This window comes from Gallus gallus, chromosome 6 (assembly GCF_016699485.2).
Source record: "Gallus gallus isolate bGalGal1 chromosome 6, bGalGal1.mat.broiler.GRCg7b, whole genome shotgun sequence".
Lineage (NCBI taxonomy): Eukaryota > Metazoa > Chordata > Aves > Galliformes > Phasianidae > Gallus > Gallus gallus.
The window spans coordinates 14,394,858-14,415,488 of NC_052537.1; the positions used below are offsets into that span (position 1 = coordinate 14,394,858).

A 20,631-nucleotide genomic window follows, 5' to 3' on the forward strand; every position below is an offset into this window, starting at 1 on the left:
CTACTACATATCTTGTAAATAAATACATTTTAAATTAATTTGCAAAACAACACTGAAATGAAATTTCATACAAACAATTGTAACATCGCTCTAAGTTTTATTTGCCAGTGACGCCAAGCATCCTAAGCAGATCTTTATTCATGTGTTCTAAAACATATTCAAATCCTACATCAGCACAGTAGAAGATATGATTTAATGCTAATCCTGTTGCTTCCTAATATAATTATAAAACAAATACTTTAGAAAGTGACACGAAACATTTTGTCTGAGCATAAGTCTTAGCACTGTTGATCAGTGAAATCATCAGGACTATGTAATCAGAGGTTACATTCTGTGCTTTTTTGGTCAGAATGAATCTACAAATTAATATTTGATGCAGTAAATGCAGTTATTCATACTTAATTTACTTAACTTTGAGGTCAAGTAATATAAAATATTTTAAATAAAAGATGTTAATTATGGACAGATATATGTATATGTAAAGCTGGAATGTGTTTTTTTTTAGTATGTACTTATAAACAAGTAACCAATAACATGCAATAAAATCAAAGCAGTAAGCAAGGGAAATGATTTCAAATCTGCAGCTGTTGTCATGTCACCCTTGTGCTGTTACCTGGCTGTCCTGACACTATCCGCTATTCAGGATTACCTAAGATTTACTTGTTTATTTTTGATTTATTCCTAGATTCTAATTATGAGGTTTTTTTTAGTCTCTTCTGCTTGTAACGAAGGACAATTCTTTAAGAATGTCACACTGGTCAGATATGTATCTACAGGGCAATGTTATGTTTTTTCACCTGAAATAAGTGCAAAATGGACTGTGGTTACACCAGTCCATTTTTTGACTCCGTGTGTAATCCTTGACTACACATCCACGTTTCCATGCACAGCAGCCTAGATAAAAAGGTGTTGGACAGTAATGTGCATGTTTGCAAGCCATGCTGAGATAGTGCTAGAAATAAAGTGCTGCTATATATTCATTTTGTTACATCATTATAATGCTGTTTTTACATTGATGTAAAGTGGTTTTATACCAGGCTTGTGATAATTGATTTGAGCAACTGCTACAGGTGTTGGCAATACCTTATTCCATTTATTAATGGAGATAAAGTGACTGCTAAAAAGGAATGATGTACTGCCATTAATCTGCCTAAAGAGGGCTTTGCCTTTGTCATTTAGAAATGTCACTGTGTTTGAGACTGTCACTCAGGCTCCAGTCTAGTTTCCTTCTCTGAGAAGTTGAACTAGGAAAGAGTTGAGTTATTTTTTTTAATTGTTTCTTTCTTTTCTAAAACATATGATTTTTTTCTTTTTTATTTTTGCAAAGTGAGTGTGGTTTTTCACAGAGTCTTTCTTGGGATCAACGTTTTGATTTAAGAATGTGGTAATCTGCTTTTAAGACTGCTAGTAAAAATAAAAAATCAGGTCCCACAGCTGGAACAATTAGGACATGAACACTCTCTAGAACATGAAAACTATTAGTTAAATCCAAATGGAAAGCCACAATGGTAGTTAAAAAACTGCATGTATACTTGTGTACTTTACATTAAAAGATATGTATAATAAAGACTTGCAAGGGGAATGAGATTTTTTTTTTTAAAAAGGAAATGGATAAAACAATGAATTATTTGGAGTTTTAGAATGCTTCAGTCGCATTATCTTGTTTCATAATAAAATAGGTGAGATTTATGGCACCCTATGTGTATCTTAGGTATTAGGTTACATAGCAGTTTGAAGGACCCAAATGTTAATGGAGTAGATAAGGCTAACGGGTCCTTGTGAAGAATGGCAGAGAGAGAGAATCCAAAATGATTAAAACCTGTCTGGGGCTAGTATGTTTACTAGCTTTATGAAATGCTTTTGGTTTTGTTTATATACATTTTTGGTTTGGAATATATATATAATTCATACTTACATTTAAGCCATTAAAATATGAGAATATTTTCTTCACGATGAAACTGTATATTAGAATCTCTAAAATTGTAATTAACACAATATAACACAATATAGTTTTCATTGCATAGATGGTACATCTGTGTAGAAACTATATATGCACTAAACTGTCAGATTTCTACCACTTTTTAGTACTTTTGCCTTTCATTGTTCAGTTAAAATTTTTATTGGCATTAAAGCCAAGTTGTGTACCTTAGGTTCAAGTTTGTTACTTCTCATTCAAAACTGGCTAGAAGTTTTTATTAATTAAGGTATCAGAGAAGGGAAAATCCAGAAAAGTCAGATTAATGAGCTGTACATATTTTAGGACTTCAATTTATCTGTTACTCTTAATATTTTCAGATAGGATTGTTGAATTTATGCTGTAAAGCTTTTAGGAAAAGTTTTCTTTTTTTTAATTATGGTGTGTAAGCAAGAAGCATATAGGATGAATAATCAAAATCCTTTGGAGAAATGAAATTTTTCCTATATGTATCAAGCAAAAAATCAGATATCAGTTTTATGATGATACACAAAAGCATAATGATTAATAGTCTCAATATAGTCAAATAGGATAAGTAGAGGACATTCTCATTTTTGAAGATTGCAACTGTTTCCTCAGTGTGCAGTCAGATGAAGACGACGTAAAAGTTAGACAACAACATCAACAGAATAAAAAGATAAAAGACACTGTAATGGGGGAGTAGTTGGAGCTAGAAACCAACGGGGGATGGTGGGCCATTGAAAACTTCAAGCTTGAAGAAAGTTCATAGTATGGATGTAATACATCTTTGGGTAGCTTCAAAAGACAGTGACTGCAAAATAGAATCAAGTGCAATAGAACAAAAAGAAATCTCAGGAAGTCACCTATTCCTCCTGATGCAATGTAAGAGTTGCTGTACCTTTATTCAAATTAATACTTCCCTCAGAGTTCGGTTTCTTCTAGGCCCTTCCCTACAGGAGTAGGAAATATTAGAAATTTCATGTATGCAGATGGCTTGTGCAATTTTTACTCTCCAGAGATAAACCTTAAATAATCCTGCTGACTGTAAGTAGTCCATATATATGAAGTTGAAAAGTACTATTTGCCAATATTTTTTAAAAAGTTGAAATTCTCTCTTCTCCCTTAAGAGTTCATTCCAGTCTTTAGATGTATGTTTCTACTGAAAAGGTTTTATGCCCCTGGTATACTTTTGGCAACTTAATTTCCATTGTTCAATTCAGTGTGAATGTAACAAAGGGCTTGTTATGATTTTTAGAAGCAACATATAACAGTTTTGTCTTTTTATGTCTACAATTACTTTCTCTTGTCCAGAGTAAACAGCTACAACTCCTTGACACATTTTGAGTTTTAAAGAAAAATTATATTAAATCTTATAAGCAGACAGGAAGTAATAGAAAGGGATCTTATTACGGAATAGAAACATGCAAGATTGCCAACTTTACTAAATAGCATATGCAATTTAACAGAACTACCATAGCAGAGATAATTGAAGTGGCTTCCTATATATTGTCAAAAAGTAATAATGTAATGTTACTTGAAACATTTTACTGGATGTTTTCTCCTTAATATGCCACTAAATTCACACAGAAATCTTCAATTAAAATGTGAATGATTGTTGATCCATCATTCTTCTAGAACGATGTCATCAGTGAGATTGTTTTCCCAAGGTAATGTAATACTATTTGCCATTGCTAGTATTCTCAGCTTTTGTTACACAATTTACAAAACTAATGCAAAGTAAAATAGTATGTACTTTACCCATGTCGTTCTCAACAGAGCTCTTCATATGCAGGATCTTAGGCAGGATTGAGATTGTAATGGAGTATTTTGCAAGAAAGTGCGAAGTACCTTAGAGAACCCAGAAAAGTTATAAAGATTGACACTGGGGTTTTTGATTACAATGTTTAGCACTCAGATTCTGATAGTTTAGCTTCACTGCGAGAATCTTCCTTTTGTTTGTGCCAGTCAGTAATTAGAGAAGACGTGCTGTCACCAGTCGACAATGTACATACATCTTGATGATATTAAGAAATACACCATTTTCAGAGTGAGCAATTTTAATGCACATATTTTCTGCAGTTCCCAGCAATTCAATATAAAAATGAGAAGAAAAATTATTTTAAACGTACTTATATGCAGCTTTCATGGATAGTCAGAGGAAGATAAGAAGTTGATTTTGCTTGAGTTCTGTGGTTATATTTTACTATGGTAGTCAATGCAGAAGCATAATGTACTTAAAATTCATCAAAAATTTGAGTTAGGAAGATGAAGTATGACAACATCATACTGGGAAGTGGTTTTTCAACCAGGAAAGACAGATGAGATTGCAGAATATATGGTCATATTTAGCTAAGCACAGGTATTGACTTACTTGCCCTATTCCTCAGGGAAACACAACCACTGAGTTGTATTAGTTCATTTATGTAAGCTATGTAGTAGCAGAGTTACTTATTTCTATCATTAGAAAAGTTGTCAATTGTGTACAGCTCTGTAAAAGTCAGCAGTTAGGCCAGAAAACATCTTAGGCATCTGAAGTGACTTAGTATACCATTGTTCTGAAGTTGTACAAACTTAATTTCACTCTTAATATATGGGTGTGACAAAAATAAATAAATAAATAAATTTGTAGTCTCTATCTTTCCCACAGGGATTTCTTCTCTATTTCAGTTTCTAAACTGAATTAATTTTGCATTAGAAACTGTAACCTGACAGTCTTTTATTCTTACTATCTGTGACAAGTCCTTGTTTTCTGATATGAAAAGTAGTTTATAACAGTTTTTCTCACTGTGGAATCTGATTAAAAAGATCCACTTGACTTTTTTGCAGGTGTACATTTTTAAAAAACTCTATCCAAGGACATAGCCAAAAGTTTTTGGTAGCTGGAAGAAACTAAATTTACAAACAGGAGAGCAGGCATGCACTATGAAATAAGTGTTTTTTTTTTTTTTTGTGAAATGTGAATAAAACTGTTTGAATCTGTGCCAAATTTGTATATTTGTATAGATATAGATTCTTAGATCTAAATCAAATCAACATTTAATAAAAACAAACAAACAAAAAAAAAAAAAAACAAAATACTTTTATGCCTCTGCCACATGAATCAGGAAAGAAGGGAAGTGAAAGAAGCACGTGGAAAATCTAGTATGTCTTAAGCACTGGTTCTTAGAAAAATCTTTACTAAATGGTACTTTTACACCAATGTATTACCAATTGGTGTATTTTTATTGTTGCTTATTACTTCTGGCGGTGTATTTTTTTTTTTAAGAATGAGGAAATTCACTAATTTTGCCCCACATTAGACTAAAAGTTTGTCATATTCTCCCCTGTGAGCTATGGACACAATATAGAAGTAGTTAGTAGAAAGCATCTGCAGAACAGATGAGTCATGATGCATTTTTAAATTAGATTAGAACTAGAAGGATAATATTCTAGTGCCAGCTTGTGATCTGTCAGACTTTAAAGAATAACAGATGTTGTGATAGCAATGAAGAAAGGGAAATAAAGAGAGGTACATATGTGTGAAAAACAGCTCCCTTAAGGTGCTTTTAACCTTATAAGTTAGGCAATAGTCTCAGAAATATTGGAAGATTTTTAACAGTTCATTTTTATCATGAATAAATTTATATTTTGAGGATTTATTTTAAAATTAAACAAAGATGCTGAGTGTTGGTGTGATTCTAAGACTTGGCTTAGTGTTGGTGAAGTTAAGGTCAGTAGAAGATTTTGAAAGGGAATGTGAAAGAGAAAGTTGCTTATGGAAGCAAATGTTGAAAAGGCAGGAATGGAAATGCAACAAAGTAAGGTGTAGATTAAATAAATATAAACTCGTTGTATATTGAAATTGTGGAGTTTTTTAGACTGAAAATCACTGTTTAATCCATTATGAAAAGGTAAGCTGAACAGAGAATCTGAAAAGGTATTTGTTGAAGTCCCAAGAAAAAGTACAGAAATATTAGTCTGAAGATTTCTGCAGGAAAAGGAAGGAGAAAGCAATAGGTAATGTGGAGACTAGACAGGGAGAAGATATAATGAAAAAGATGAAAGGCAGCCAAGCACAGTCAGCATTTTAACTATGAACAAGAACAGAAGCTTTGATACTGAAATGTGTTGGTAGCACAAAGCTCTCTGGTTTTATGTGTGCACACATTGGGGAAACAGAGTTAGCTTTAGATGTAGGAGGTTGAAGGCTCAAAAATAACTGAAATTTATTGTTAGTGTAGACCAGATAAGAAGGTAAATGGAAATGGGTCACAGTACTATCCTTAAACTTATCACTAGGTGACAAGTGTCTGTGAAATTCAGTAAGAAAGGGATTGTTCCTTCTTCACTCACAACCTCCAGGTACACAGAACTATCTAAAACAAAAGATGTAATGCTCCTAAGGATTTATATGTATCCCAAGTCTTAGTGCTCTGATAAGTTCCATAGCAGAATTGGCTGTCTGGAAAGTTGGTTCTTGCCTTCATTAAAGCATTTTTCAGGTCCAGCTGGCTGCTCTTCTCTCTTGAGTACTCTCTCGCAGTACTAACTGAAAATGCTAGTAGCAAAGCTTCCCTGCTGGTAGATGACAGCATGTCAAGTGAGAGTGAAGTAATTTAGAAGACATTTACCATCAAAAATGTAATTGGCTTATTGATGTTATGATTCAAAGGAAGGCATTATAAACTGAGGAATTTAACAAGCTGTCTTGTACTTAGAAGGTCACCTATACGTATCCTAAGAAAATTGTTTTCTTTCTGTGATTCTACCTTGATTAAAAAATGAAAACAATTGAAGTAAGAGATAAGGTATTATGCTCTTTGTCATGGTGAGATATTAAATACCTTTGATTCTTATTTAATCTCATTGATTTATTTTAATTTTCTTATTTATTTCATGGGGATAAGACTTGCTAGGTATCCATGTTTATTTTTTTCTATATGTTCATGCCTGCTTACATAAAGAGATTTTTTTAACAATTTATTCCCTTCTGAGTAGTACAACTTAACTAGAGTAAAAGGAATTAAATTGTTTTCCATTGAAAGAACTTTACTTTTAGTAAATGATACATCTGGCTTTCTCCTTGATTTTGTACTTAGTCACTGTGTCACTGAAATGCAGTTAATCAGCTAACCATAAGCCCCATAATCTACCTTCCCTGTACTGTTAAAAACATGTATTAAAGGGTATGAATGGACACTGTCATATCAAACTTGTACCAAACTACTTTAATTCTAAAATTTGTAACATTGCTTTTTTTTTCCTGTATAAATAAATATGAGGGAAAACAGTATTACAGATGATCTTAAAGTAAAAAAAAATAAAATAAAATTGGGGAACTAGGAGTAAATGATTACTTTAGAAAATTTGGTGTGACCAAAGAGGATTTCTATACCCAAGTTAATAGATTAATTAATTTCAAACTTGAAAGCATCAAGTGAGTGAAATATCTTCAAGTAATAAGATACCAAAGAACTTTCATATATTGAGTGATTTCTCTGCATTATTTATGTGTGTTGATTACATTTCAGCCACCTCTACTGGTATTTCATTGCATAATTATCACTTCATCTTAAAATTCAATATAACTGAATTTTTTTTTCTGAAAGAAATTTTCATGAACATAAGAATTTTCATGAACGATGAAAATTTAACTTTTCCTAGTATGATATTTTATATCTCAGACAGATTAAGCTTGTAATTTTTTTAGTTCCAAATTTTTCAATTTTACGTATTATTTAATTAACTTTTTATTATATTATACCTTTTCCAATTATAATAACAGGTTTAGCTTTTTCTCTACCTTTATTTAGAAGATTAGTTTACTTCCAAAAATTAAGACATTAATTTAGGACAACCTTCTCAATTTCTAAAGTTTTCAATAACTTCTTAGAAGTTCTAACGGTATAGAAGCCTGTGTGATACTAACATCAGTTCTTTGCTGAAATTACAGCACAAGTAATTTTGCTTTAAGGAGTTGTATGTATCTTTTGCATAGCATTTCTTATAAAAATCCTTTGTAAATTGTACCCAGATTAATATGACTTAAAATGGATCATCTTGTAGTCCTTTCCATTAAGAGAAAGGGATGGGAGGATGTGATGATGTATCTAAATACAAGTGCACTTCCTTACATAGGAGGACTGGAATACAGAGCTGGAAATTGAATATTGGATGGTTACTTCAAGTACAGAGTTGGATATGCACAAAACTGGCATAAAGTCTGAATTAATAGATTAACAGAATTGCTTCCTCTTAATTCTATGTGGTATTCATGATAGTGATTGCACTGTAGCACAAATTGATACATGATGCCCAGGCTTTGAGTTGTGATTAAAAATGGGCTGCACAGCTTCCATCAAGAGATGAAATGATACAGGAAAAAAAAGCCATGACTTTTTCAACTTAGTTGCTTTGCAGAACCCTGGAAAAGTTTTCTGAAGACTTCTGTGGGAAGTTTTGTGTATATTCTTGTGGAAACAACTAATTTCAGAAAGCATTAAAATGCATGCAATTTTTTTGCGCTCTCTCACTTGTTCTATGACTATACAGAGAATAACCCCAGTAGAACTGCTTCAAATGCATTAGAAACATTTCAAACTAACCAGAAATAAGTGAAAATAACAAAAAATACAAAGAAATTAGTTACCACAGTAGCCATTTGTACATTGGTAAGTTCTTTTGAAGTAAAATAAAAGTGTGGTTCATTCATTTGCTCAACTGTGATAAAATAATTCCATAGTGCCAGCTTCTGTGCCTGCTGCAGAAAAGGTTTAATGGATCTGGAAACATCTTATCACAATTTAGACTCATCTGTGTAAATTAGAGCAATTTACTTAATTCTCATGTAGTTATTCCTGCTCACTGAATGGATTTATGCCTATGATATCATTGTTACTGGGCCACCAGCTTCAAATCAAGTGTGCTTTGCATTTACATTTATATTACGTCTATAAGTTTTATATATTACATCTTATTGTTACTGTAATGTTATTCCATTGATTTTTATTGAAGTTGCTCCTGATTTTAGCACTGTAACTATGTGACACTGCACTTAAAATGAACCACACTTACATAGTAGAAAAATAAAGGTTCTAATACTCTGTTGCCTCCTTTGCTGGCCTAAAATGATGAAATCCCATAGGAAAAACCATCTGGTTATAGCATATAACAGGAAATATGTGTCCTGGAGATCCTAGCACGCAACTGCCTGGCACTGCAATAACTATAGTTCTTTAGTTTTTGGGAAACTTAGTGCAAAGGGGTTTCAAATTGGCTTCCTTTTTGGAATGCTGTATGATGCAATAGTAAAGATTAGTAGTTGTATTTTTTTCTCAGCCCGAATGTGAAGTACAGATGAAAACAAACAATCTAAGTTTGGCGAGTAGTGTCACCAAAATTTAATTTGGAAAACAAAATATTGTATCAACTATCCAGTGTGTGTTTAAAAAAAAAAAAAAAAAAAAAGCCTTAGTAACATGCCTTTTTGACAATCTTCATTTAAAATAAAAAGGATAGAACGTTGAATTTGTCATCTAGATGGATAACTTAGAAATTGAAAAGAGGGAAAATATCTGAAGTGAAGGCTGCATTTGGAAGAGTTGTTAAAGAGGAACTAACAGATTAGCTCACCAGAGCTACTGGTAAGCAGCAGTGCCAAATTAGGATTGTGTTCCACTGTTAAGAATGGCTAATACTGCTAAGTATTTTGTAAACATGATGATGATATATCATGTATTAACTAATTCGTGAGATTTTGTAATTTTGTGTAAAGGACAATGATGCAAAAGGAGGGCAGTTGGCTGCAACCCAGCTGAACTTATTAACATTCGTGATATGTACCAAATCGCTGTTAGAGGAAGATAATGAAACTATCTCTATCCAAGTTAAAAGTTTGTACAAATCCGTTAGCTCCACTGAATCTGCAGCTTTTACAGGTACTTAACCTTGAGTTATGGGGTCCCAGCCTCTGTGTAGATACAGGATTTATCATTTTGCTTCTGTTGCATTTCCTGTGGCCCCTGTTGATAGGGTGCATAGTGACTCAGTGTGCAGCATACCTTATTTGAACAAAATACTTTACTCTCAATAATGCCATACAGAAACCAAGCATTCTTGTTTATTGGATTTCATTCACTCTTCGTAGTGTGTTTGTGAAGTACAAGATGCTGTTCTCTATCCTATATGTTAACATTTGGCTTCTCTTCTGCCTGCTTTTCTAAATCAATTTTATTTGATCTTTAACAAATATTTCATAACTTTAATGTCTTTATAAATAGCTTCCTTCAACATTTTAATATAATTTCCTGTGTTGCTGAGGCTTCTTAAATTATAAAACTATTGTACATCAAGAAGAATTTTGCTGTATGCATTCCTGCATCTAAAGCCAAGAGAGGGCATGCTGTACTTAACTTGTTTGACCTGTAATGTATATGAGGAATGGAGAACTTGGCTGCATGCGTGATGACCTATTAGCTCCTGTAATTTCCTTTATGCCTTAAATTAGGTAACTGACCTTCATAACGCATAGAATCTTGCTTGTTGAGCAGTCTAGCATTATATTTGCAAAGCTGCAGCTATACTAACTGGTATTACAGTTGCATTCAGTGATTTATTTGACCTGTGAAGCCAAGGAATTTCTTCTTTCCTGATAGAATATTTTCTAGGGTTCCAAATAATCCACATTCTAGCTTTTCACTTTATTAGTTATGACAAATACATGATCATTTGCAATATATGTGTCTGCATGTATGTATATATAGTGGGACATCATGTGTATGTAGTATATACATCAGCATATATTGGGACATCACTTTCACTTCAGTCTGTAACTTCAATATTAATTGAATTTGAGTAACAATCAATTCAATATTCTGTGGCTTCACCAACCTGTTTGACAAACTTCACAAATAAATCACTAACCACACTCCTGGAAGTTATTCCTTCCTTAGATAAAGTGTATTTATAAAGTACCAGTTTGTATAGAGTATGCTTTGGATCTGTCTCACTGTTAAATAAAGCATAACATAGTAAACAAGAATTTGCAATGGCTGCCTGACACACCAAAAGGTATTTAATTAACCTGCATGCAGAAATTAACCCTTACAGTACTGCATCAAATTATTCAATTTGTTTTCCTGTATAATTTTACCAGTGGGCTATGCTGCTTTTCTACTCAGCTTTATAGCACTGTATATTGAGTACATAAATAATAAAACAAAAGTAAAAACAAAAACTGTAAACAATGGATTCTATAAGACTTAATGCCCCAGGTTGCTAATGAGTAACTACCTCTCTCTTTTTTCTAAAGTTTTTAAACCAAAATGTAAATTTAAAATGTAAAGTTTCACTGTAGCTGTGTGCCTGTTTAGGTTTCTTCCTAAAATGTACTAGGTATGTATGCTATAGAAAGAAGTCAGTTCTTTAAGGGTTAATATGGGGTTAAGAAATCCTAAGGTATTTTCCTGCTTGTCTTTTCTTAAAGTTATCTGCATGTTAATTTTCAGATATTACTTGAACAGGTGAATATTAAGACTGTATGAAGGACTAACTGACTGAATGAAATAATTCATCTGAAATGCTTGCTTGGATCTTGTAAATGACTGGAAAAAAAAGAAAAAAGAAAAAAGAAAGAAATGTAATTTCTGAGTCAAGGTTTTAAAATGAAATGCATAAAATTATCACCAGAACAGAAATTCATATATTGACAATTTACTCTGATTTCTTTTTCTTTCAAATAGCCCAATAGAATCCTGCCAGAATTTCTACAAAGATTTCACATTACAGATTGACATGGCTTTCAATGTGTTCTTCCTACTCTACTTCGGCTTGCGTGTAAGTAGTTTGTCTTTGAAGACAGACAGAATTAACAATGAAGGATAAAAACTAAGCCAATTTCTAAAATGCATGATCAAAGATTTTGGTTTGGGACATTCAATTAACAAAGATAAGAGTATAAGATAAATAAGGAGACAGGAATTTTATAAATTTGAATGGCCTGTTCCAGCCCTACTATGTCTGTCTCTTCAAGTATGGCAGAAAATGAAAATTATTGTAATGTATGTCAATATAGTGAAATCTCATTTCAGTGTATTCAGTGTGTGATAACTACCTCAGAAAAACTGGGAAATACTTGAATCATTTTTGTGCAGTGTTTGGCAGTTGTGTGTTTGTGCAGTTGTGGCAGATCTGTGTTTGGCAGTTGGAAGTTGAAATAACAGCTAGTAGAGCTGCCAAGCTCAATTTTATGCACATCCATTTTTTCCAGACTGGTAATGAATATTTTGCAGAAGTTGTAAATACCAGTCAACATGCTGTATATCAACATGTATCTGTAGAATATGCTTTTCACTTTCTGAAAATCCAGTAATACAATTTCAGAATCTAAAAGTTTGGATTTCTAATGAAAGATGCATATTTTTCTTTAAGATTTGGGACTGTAATGCCTGTAATTCAAGTGGATTTTCTACTTGCTTGTTTCTCATCTCTCCCTCCCTTCCCTTCCTTTTCTTTTCTTTTTTTTTTTTTTTTTAAGAAAAAATGATTTCAGAACATTGAGATGTGCTTTGAAACTGCTCCTATGTCATAGTGACAGTTTACTTTCTTCTGTTTTACCAACTTTTTCTGGTGCTCTGATATAATCAATTTTGTTGCACATCTACGTTACTTCATTATCCAGTGTAGGTGCAGTAACTATCCTTTAGTTGTACAGATGATTCCCCTCAGTATTTGCACCACCTTATGCATATTCTGTGCTGCATTTTAAAAAGATATAGCATAACAACTTGTAATTATTCAGTTTGTTCAGAAGACCTTCAGTACAGGTTGACCTTTTGATATGGAAGATTCAATGCATGATACTTATGAGTTTTCAACAACACTCTGCTTAGAAGTATTCAGATACTTTGTTACATCTATGTTAGTGGTAAGGCAGTATGTTCTTACCAGAAGAATTAAAATTATATATTGTCCACCTATTCAAAACAGTAACTTGGGGCTACACTGTATGGAAGAATGCAGTAGGAGAGAATACACTGATGCTAACTAAATACATACTAGCCTTTTTTTTTTTTTTTGGAAAGGAGAGAGTAACGTTGGCTCTCTCTGTTCTGGTCCTCTGGATTGAATGTACTTTACTGGTTATAGTATGTGAGATTGGCTACTAGAACACATTTTCAGTTGTTGCTTCAGCCAAATCAAACGTTTGTGTTATCTAAAACTGCTTTGTGATGCACACCAGAGTATAATAAGCAAAGATATTAAGGATTTGCTTCAGAACTGTACTTCCTGTGTAAATTAAAATGCTGATATACATGCAGCATCCATTCTTCAACACATTCTGCTGTACTGAACAGGAGTTCCTGAGGAAACAAGTGATACTCAACTTGTTTGCATGCAAAAACTGTGTCAATGATGAATTTGCTGGCTTAACAAGCTAAATTAACAAGCATCTCATACCTTTAGCTACTTACTTTTTTTTTTTCAGATAAATACATCTTGTGATTACTCAATGGCAAATTAAAGTATTTCAACAAATATTTAAAATTTCATCTTTCTCCATCTGTTCTCCCTGAAATGGTTTCAAAATTCAAAGTGACTAAAATATTACCATATCGTCAGTTCCAGATGATATTTGCGTTCAAACACACACATCCATTTTAAAACCCTAATGTGCTAGTTACTAACTATGTGAGAGGTCAGAAATTTACAAGCTGCTGATGAAGACTAAGCCCAAATTGCATGAGTTAGCAGATAATCAAGCAATAGTCTGGCAAATGGGTGACAGGCAGAATTGTGCTCCTGCTTCTAGAACAGTATGTTATCTCTTCAAGTGCATTTCTGGAATGTAAAGTGCTTCTACTAGTTGCTAATTATCTAAATGAATAACTATTCAAATACTTTCACAGAAAAGGGTGAATGGCCTTTATTGTCAGAGCTGTTTGTTTTTGTTTTTGAGTATCACATTTTAACCTTTTTGAAAGCAAAAATGTTGTTGCTTATAAAGTTATAAAATGCTGATTAGATCAAACATGAGCTCAGAAAATACCAACCTGAGATCTTGAAAAGCTTTTAGTTTCATATATTCTGACCACTTTTAAATTCATCAGAAAGGAGTTGAAAAGTTTTGATGAAACTGGATGTTTTGCTCAGTTTTCATGCTGAAGCTTTGAGTAATTGTATAATACAGAATAAGGGAATATCAATACATTTTCATTTTTGAATCTTCTCTGAGCAAATGCTGTCTGTCTTTTTTTTCTCAAGTATCACATCAACAATCTTGAAATCAACTACACACCACAAGTCTAACTTGATTCTTGTCCTTCTCTCCCTCTTTTTTTTTTTTTTTTTTTTCCTCCAGTTCATAGCAGCCAATGACAAGCTATGGTTTTGGCTTGAAGTCAACTCAGTAGTAGATTTCTTCACGGTCCCTCCAGTGTTTGTTTCAGTATATTTAAACAGAAGTTGGCTTGGTAAGTAATAGAGTTTCTGCTTTTAGTAGTTATTATAAAAATACCTAAACTTGGCATATTTTGGTAATGCTTTCACTTTATGGCATCACAAAAGCAGAAGAATGGTACCAAAATTGTTTTTGAAGTGATTCTACCATTTCAGCAGACAGGTGGGTTGTCAGGAAAAAAAAGCATTTACTAAGTCCATTTTTCTTGACTGATTAATTTGTCTGGCCCCAGTCAAATTAAATCCAGCTTGTGAGCAGTCATGACTGTGGTTCCCAGTGGGGGGCAGTACTGGCACCAGTTCTGTTCAATATCCTTATTTATGATTTGAACAGGAGGATTGCTTGAACCCTCCATAAGTTTGCAGATTACACCAAGTTGGAAGGAAGTACTGATCTGCTTGAGGGTTGGAAGGTACTACAGAAAGATCTGGATAGGCTGACTCAACGGTCTGAAGCAAATGGGATGAAGTTCAGCAAGACCAAATGTCTGGTCATGCACTTTTTTCACTACAACCCCATACAGTGCCACAGGCTTGTGGCAGACTGGCTGGAAGGCTGGGCAGAGGAAAAGGATCTGGGGGTGTTAATTGATAGCCACCTGAACATGAGTCAGCACTGTTTCCAGCTGGCAAAGAAAGCTAATGGCATCCTGGCTTGTATTTTGAGTAGTGTAGCCAGCAGGAGCAGGGAGGTGATCATCCCTCTGTACTTGGCATTGGTGAGGTTGCACCTTGAGTACTGTGTTCAGTTTTGGGCCCCTTACTACAAGAAAGGCACAGTGGCCCTAGAGCGTGTCCAGAGAAGGGCAACGAAGCTGTGAGGGGACTGGAGCACAAGTCTTATGAGGAGCAGCTGAGGGAACTGGAATTGTTTAGTCTGGAGGACAAGAGGCTCAGGGTAGACCTTATTGCTCTCTACAACTCTCTAAAAGGTGAATATATCAAGGTGGGGTTCAGTCTCTTTTCCCAGATAGCTAACAGTAGGATGAGAGGGAATGACTTCAAGCTGCACCAGGGGAGGTGAAGGTTGGTTGTTAGAAAATTCCACTCCTAAATAGTGGTCAAATATTGGAACAGGCTGCTCAGTGAAGTGATGAACTCACCATGCATGGAGGCATTCCGGAAACACGATGTGGCACTTAGGGAGATGATTTAATGGGCATGGTGGTGGTGGTTTGATGATTGGACTTGGAAGTCTTTCCCAATCTTGGTGATTCTATGATTCTATGAATATAATTTCATACTGTAAGTATTGGTAAGGTCCATCTAGAGAGTACAGTTTAACGTGTGTCTGTTTTTACAAAGTGGGGACTATAGTATAATTGTTACCGGAACAGATGATCTAAGCCATTTATTAACTGGAATCTACTGTTGTAAACTGTTGTCAGCAATGAAATCAACAGGTTTCTTTCACATTTTGTGCCAATATAAATTTTAAATCCATTGAAAGAGTGTGTTTGAAAGATTTTGATAGAAGTTACTGGTCTCAAACCTCGTGTAGGAAAGACTGCTAGCAGTGCACTGGAAAAAGATATGGCACACAGAAAAGATCACAGAACGAAACAAAGTGGAAGAAAAAAAAAAGCTAGTCATACACTATGGTATACTAAGTTTCTTGTACCAGTTGCATGTTTCTATCTTGTTATGTAAAATTAGGGTCAAAATTTGGGAGTTTTTTGAGGGGAAACTTTTCAAAATGTCATGCTTTGTAAATGCTATATCTTTAGACAACAAATGAAGCCTCACCATTTGTCTATCCATTTCTCTGGAAACATTGGTGCAAGTTGTCCCTGAAAACTGAATAGAGTCGTAAAATTTAAAATAAAACAGATTTTTTTAATAAAACTAAATTATTCTCAATTTGATACAGAGAAGTAAATATACAGAAATTATCAGTAATTCGGTGTTTTATGAAAAGAGATTAATAGGTTGCATAACCATGTTCAGGTTCATAGTATACGTTAGTGGTTATTAATAAACCAAAGAAAGCAGCAAAACAGCCAGAAAAGATGATTACAGACACTCATATCATTAAAGTCTTCATTATATTCTTCCACCATATTCATTAAATGAAAAATTTGAAGTAGAAAATGTCATAAAATTCCATCTTTTTTTGTAGGAAATAAAACATAAAAGAAAATATGTCAATAGCAAATAACTAATCCATAAAAGAAAATTACAGATTTCACTAGCAGATTTCCCAGATTCAGAAATCTCAGGATTTTACATTATGATTTAATAGGATGTATTTTTATACTTGAATCTAACATATCATAGATTCCCAGAACTTTCAGATTTAAATCATTGGAGATGAAGGTGAACTGAGACTAAAAACTAGTAACACAGCATATATAGAAAATGAGTATGAAATGAGCAAATAGCTCGAAACTACCAAAAACTGGAAAATTATGCAAAAAGATAATTAGTTGGAATTAATATACTTTGTGAAAGTGACTGTGTAACTGACTCATTCATGGTGACACAGCAATCTGACAGAACCAGAAGGAATAATGAATGCTTGTACATTTATCAGTTTTTCCTGAATAGTTTGTATATGATCCATGTCGTTTTGCAGGCAGAGTTAAATGTTGTAATTATATTTATTTATTGGGTTAAAAGGATTTCCTCTTCTCATAATTGCACCAATTTCACTTTTTCTGGATTTCTTTTTGATAGTCCCACGTCACTTGTTTTCTGACTGAATCCTTTTTTCAGAGATATTTATCACCTGCTGAAACAGATTTGTTTAATTTTTATTATGTATCTGGCTTATGAGCAACATACTTATGATGTTTGAGCATTTACACTTGCTTGTTCTATGTTTATTCCAGAGGAGTTTTCACTTTAGGGAAAATCATTCTCAGTGAAAGAATTTATTTATTCAAAAATGTGAATTATTGGGGTCTGTGACATAGATGTGCTTTAGAACAGCAAGGTATCATTTGGATGTGTTGTGATGAAAGAGTTTTTAAGCAAATACACAGAAGTGTATTAAGAGTGTTCCTTCACAGTTTTTAAAGAGACAGAAGAATTTTCTTTGCTGAAGGAGCTGAAATGCTTGGGACATGTTTATAGGTAACTGTGGAAAGGCAGAAGTGTGGGTAGAGGGCTAGGGAGAATGTTTTGACTGTATTAGTAGTTTCAGGTCAAGTATCTATTTTTCCTTTTTTTTTTTTTTAAGAAAAATATGTTTTAAATTGGAGAAATTGAAGGATAGATGCCTATCTAGAGAATGATTCAGAACTTAAGCCAGATTCCAGTATACAAACACAGTTCACTATGCAATATAATTAGATAATGCTTTTCCACCAAAATGTTTCTGTGAATGGTAGGATGTTCACTGTCTAATGTAAAGCTGAAGGCAAACATCACTTAAGACCTGCAAAAATACAGAATTTTTTACATTTGAAATCTCCCTTTAGAAATGATTTCTAGAGTGTCATTTTTGCTAGCTACCACAGTCTAGCATAAGCAAAGGAAGCATGTGAGCAGAATGTAGCTGGTGTATGGAATGATCTGCTTACTGTATTTGTAAGAATGGGATAGAGAAAGGGAAAATTCAAATCTAAGTAATTCAGTGGTATGTATATTACTTCAGTAGCCAATGGTGTTAAATTGCTTATGCTTATACTTAAAACTCTACAGTTAAAAACATGACTATTTTTTGATAAAGTGTATTTGCATCTATATCCCTTTGTTTTTCCAGCACTGTTTTGCAAAAAGTAGCATTTGTGAAGATATTTATATGTAAAATAAAATACTTGTGCAGAACTGTAGGAGAAATTTGATAAATTGATGAAAGGACAGTTAGCCACTATGAGTTGCAGACTTCTGTGTAGTGGGGAGAATCTTTCCAAGGGAACAACAATGACGCAAACAATGGTGTCTCTGGCTCTAGAGTTTTTACAGGTTGTTTTGATAATTAATTTTAGCCAAATGCTTCCTAATAATTGCTGAATGTGCTGTCTTTTTGGTATAAGTGAAGATAGGCTAAAAGTGCTGTTGGAGGAAAAAAAAAAAAAAAGATTTGCAATGGCAGAAAGGAGTTTCTGGCAAAACTCATTTTTTTTAACACAAATTCATTATGATTGAGTGTCACAGCTAAACTTTAGATGATCAGACCTTTGTTTCTTTGGTTGCTTGCAATCGACTATGCTGGAGAGGCCTTCAGTGTGTGAATATTTTCCAGCCTTATTCAGTAATGATTTACAAACACTGTAACTTCTACTTGAAATTGTTACTCTGTCTTCTGTGAGAGCAAACACATTTTAAATAACTGCAACACCTTTTATCATGCACTTGATTATGAAAATATAAGTATCAACTTTATGAGCAGACTAGTTTGGATAAATTGTCTTGATAGAGTGATATTGATAGAGGAATATTAAATATGTAAAGTATCTTCTTAGATTCATGTTTATGAGGACATGTGAATGAAGACCAATCAACCTTAGGAACTAAAGTGATTTAAATAAATCCTAAACAATTATAAGGATTTTATATTCTTTCATATTAACATTGAATCACAATTGATCAATTTACTTTTCCCATTTATTCTACTGTAAAACGTTTTAATGCTTAGAAACTATTTGATTGCTAATAGATTCATCTGACATCCCCTAGGCAGTCTTGGCTGCTGCTGAAGCTGTGCTGTTTTTTCAGTAAGTAATTTGAGATTTACAGTGGGGGGGAAAGAAGGAATACAATGCATGCAAATGTGGACATATCTGCAGCATAGAGAATGAATCTCTCTGTGGTGGAAAGCATATTTATTCAAAAGAGGGCTTTCTTTTTTCCAGTCTGTTCAAATCCTGTTCAGATCCTGTTACAGACTTCCCAAGTCATTTTGGATATGGCTTGTTGTTTCAGTATCAATTCCTGGTCTTAGAACACTGTTTCTGATATCTCTGGTAGAGAGAGCTAGTTATGTCAGTCAGAAAATGAAATTGGTTTCTCCCTGTGGTTAATGGAAATAGATGCATAACTGTAGAGGAAAAAAAAAAAAAGAAAGAAAAAGAAAAAGAAAACCAGGTAGTTTAAGTTGATGATGCAAATGCCTTCTGGCCATCCAGCAAGTATGCTTCAGGATGAAACTTTAAAAATCTCTGTGAGAAAAATGGGCATGGAAAGCAACATTTGTTTCAGTACTCTATTGCCTTTTTTTTTTTTTTAACATATGCTCTACAATGCAACTCCACCTAAATGTCTGTATGAATTTGCTGAACACTTTATGCCTTTTGTAAAATGGTATGTGGTGGAGTTCCTTAATGATACAAAGTGCTTTGCGAACTGAATTGTGAGGATGCCTGTGAGACAGGAGCTCCAAAACTTTATAAGCATCTTCCGTCTCCTGATACATCCACAGGCCTCAGAAATACACCTTTCTTAGCACCCTTAATTTACAGTCAATTTTCAGTGTGTTTATTCACTAAGTATTATGTATTTCTGCCACCTACTGGCAAGAACTATGAATACACATCCAAATTCATCAATATGCCTTTAATATGCCAGTTTTTTCCCCTTTACAAATCTGGTGTATTTTTTTTTTTACAGCTTCAAAACACATTATGTAATTTAACTTACATTATATTTGGTATGCATTGGAAGAAATATTTTGTTAAATTTCCAATTATCATCTGTTAATTTTATCAATGTGGATTTTATTTTCCTTCCAGAATATTAATAGAAGTAGTAACTTAAGGTCAAGAACCTTTCCCTGACAAGACTACCATGGATAGCATGCTATTTAAAGGCACAATGATTCTTTATTTGCTTAATGAATGCCATGGCAATGCTGCATTAACTACATAAGTATGTACAGCTTTACTGTTTAAACATGAATGGCAATAGGATGTTTTTCTGCATACATAAATATAATTCTTTATTTTGAACTCCTACTTATTTTGCTGTAGTTTTCCTTGTTCTGTCTGTGATTTGGTTAACTATGCTCTATGATTACTTTTAAACATATGATGATAATATTAACTTTATTATATATTTCTGGAACTTCAACTGACTGTGCCAGGCTCACTAAAAGCCAACATTAAGTAGAGTGCAGAGCAAATTTTTAAAATTACGGGATACAGGGTACACAGACATGATGACTTAGAAATGTCTCGCTTAGTCCTTTTAGGAAGGCAATTATGCCATAATTACATGATTGGCTTTTTCATGTCTAAGATTTTGGCCTTATTTGCCTTGCTACTGAAATGTCTGTTAGGCCTAAGGTAGTAGAATGCCACAATAAAATGTCATTTATT

General features: G+C 33.5%; 1 protein-coding gene across 50 annotated transcripts in view; it reads left to right on the forward strand.

Moving 5' to 3' along the window:
- KCNMA1 (potassium calcium-activated channel subfamily M alpha 1) overlaps positions 1–20,631 on the forward strand; it is a 443,671-nt gene that overhangs the window by 252,986 nt on the left and 170,054 nt on the right. For all 50 annotated transcript variants that reach the window (XM_040702202.2, XM_046942681.1, XM_040702201.2 and 47 more), the window contains 2 exons: positions 11,656–11,749; positions 14,274–14,385. In XM_040702202.2, the coding sequence (XP_040558136.1) occupies positions 11,656–11,749; positions 14,274–14,385 (206 nt within the window). The remainder of the gene's footprint in view (positions 1–11,655; positions 11,750–14,273; positions 14,386–20,631) is intronic.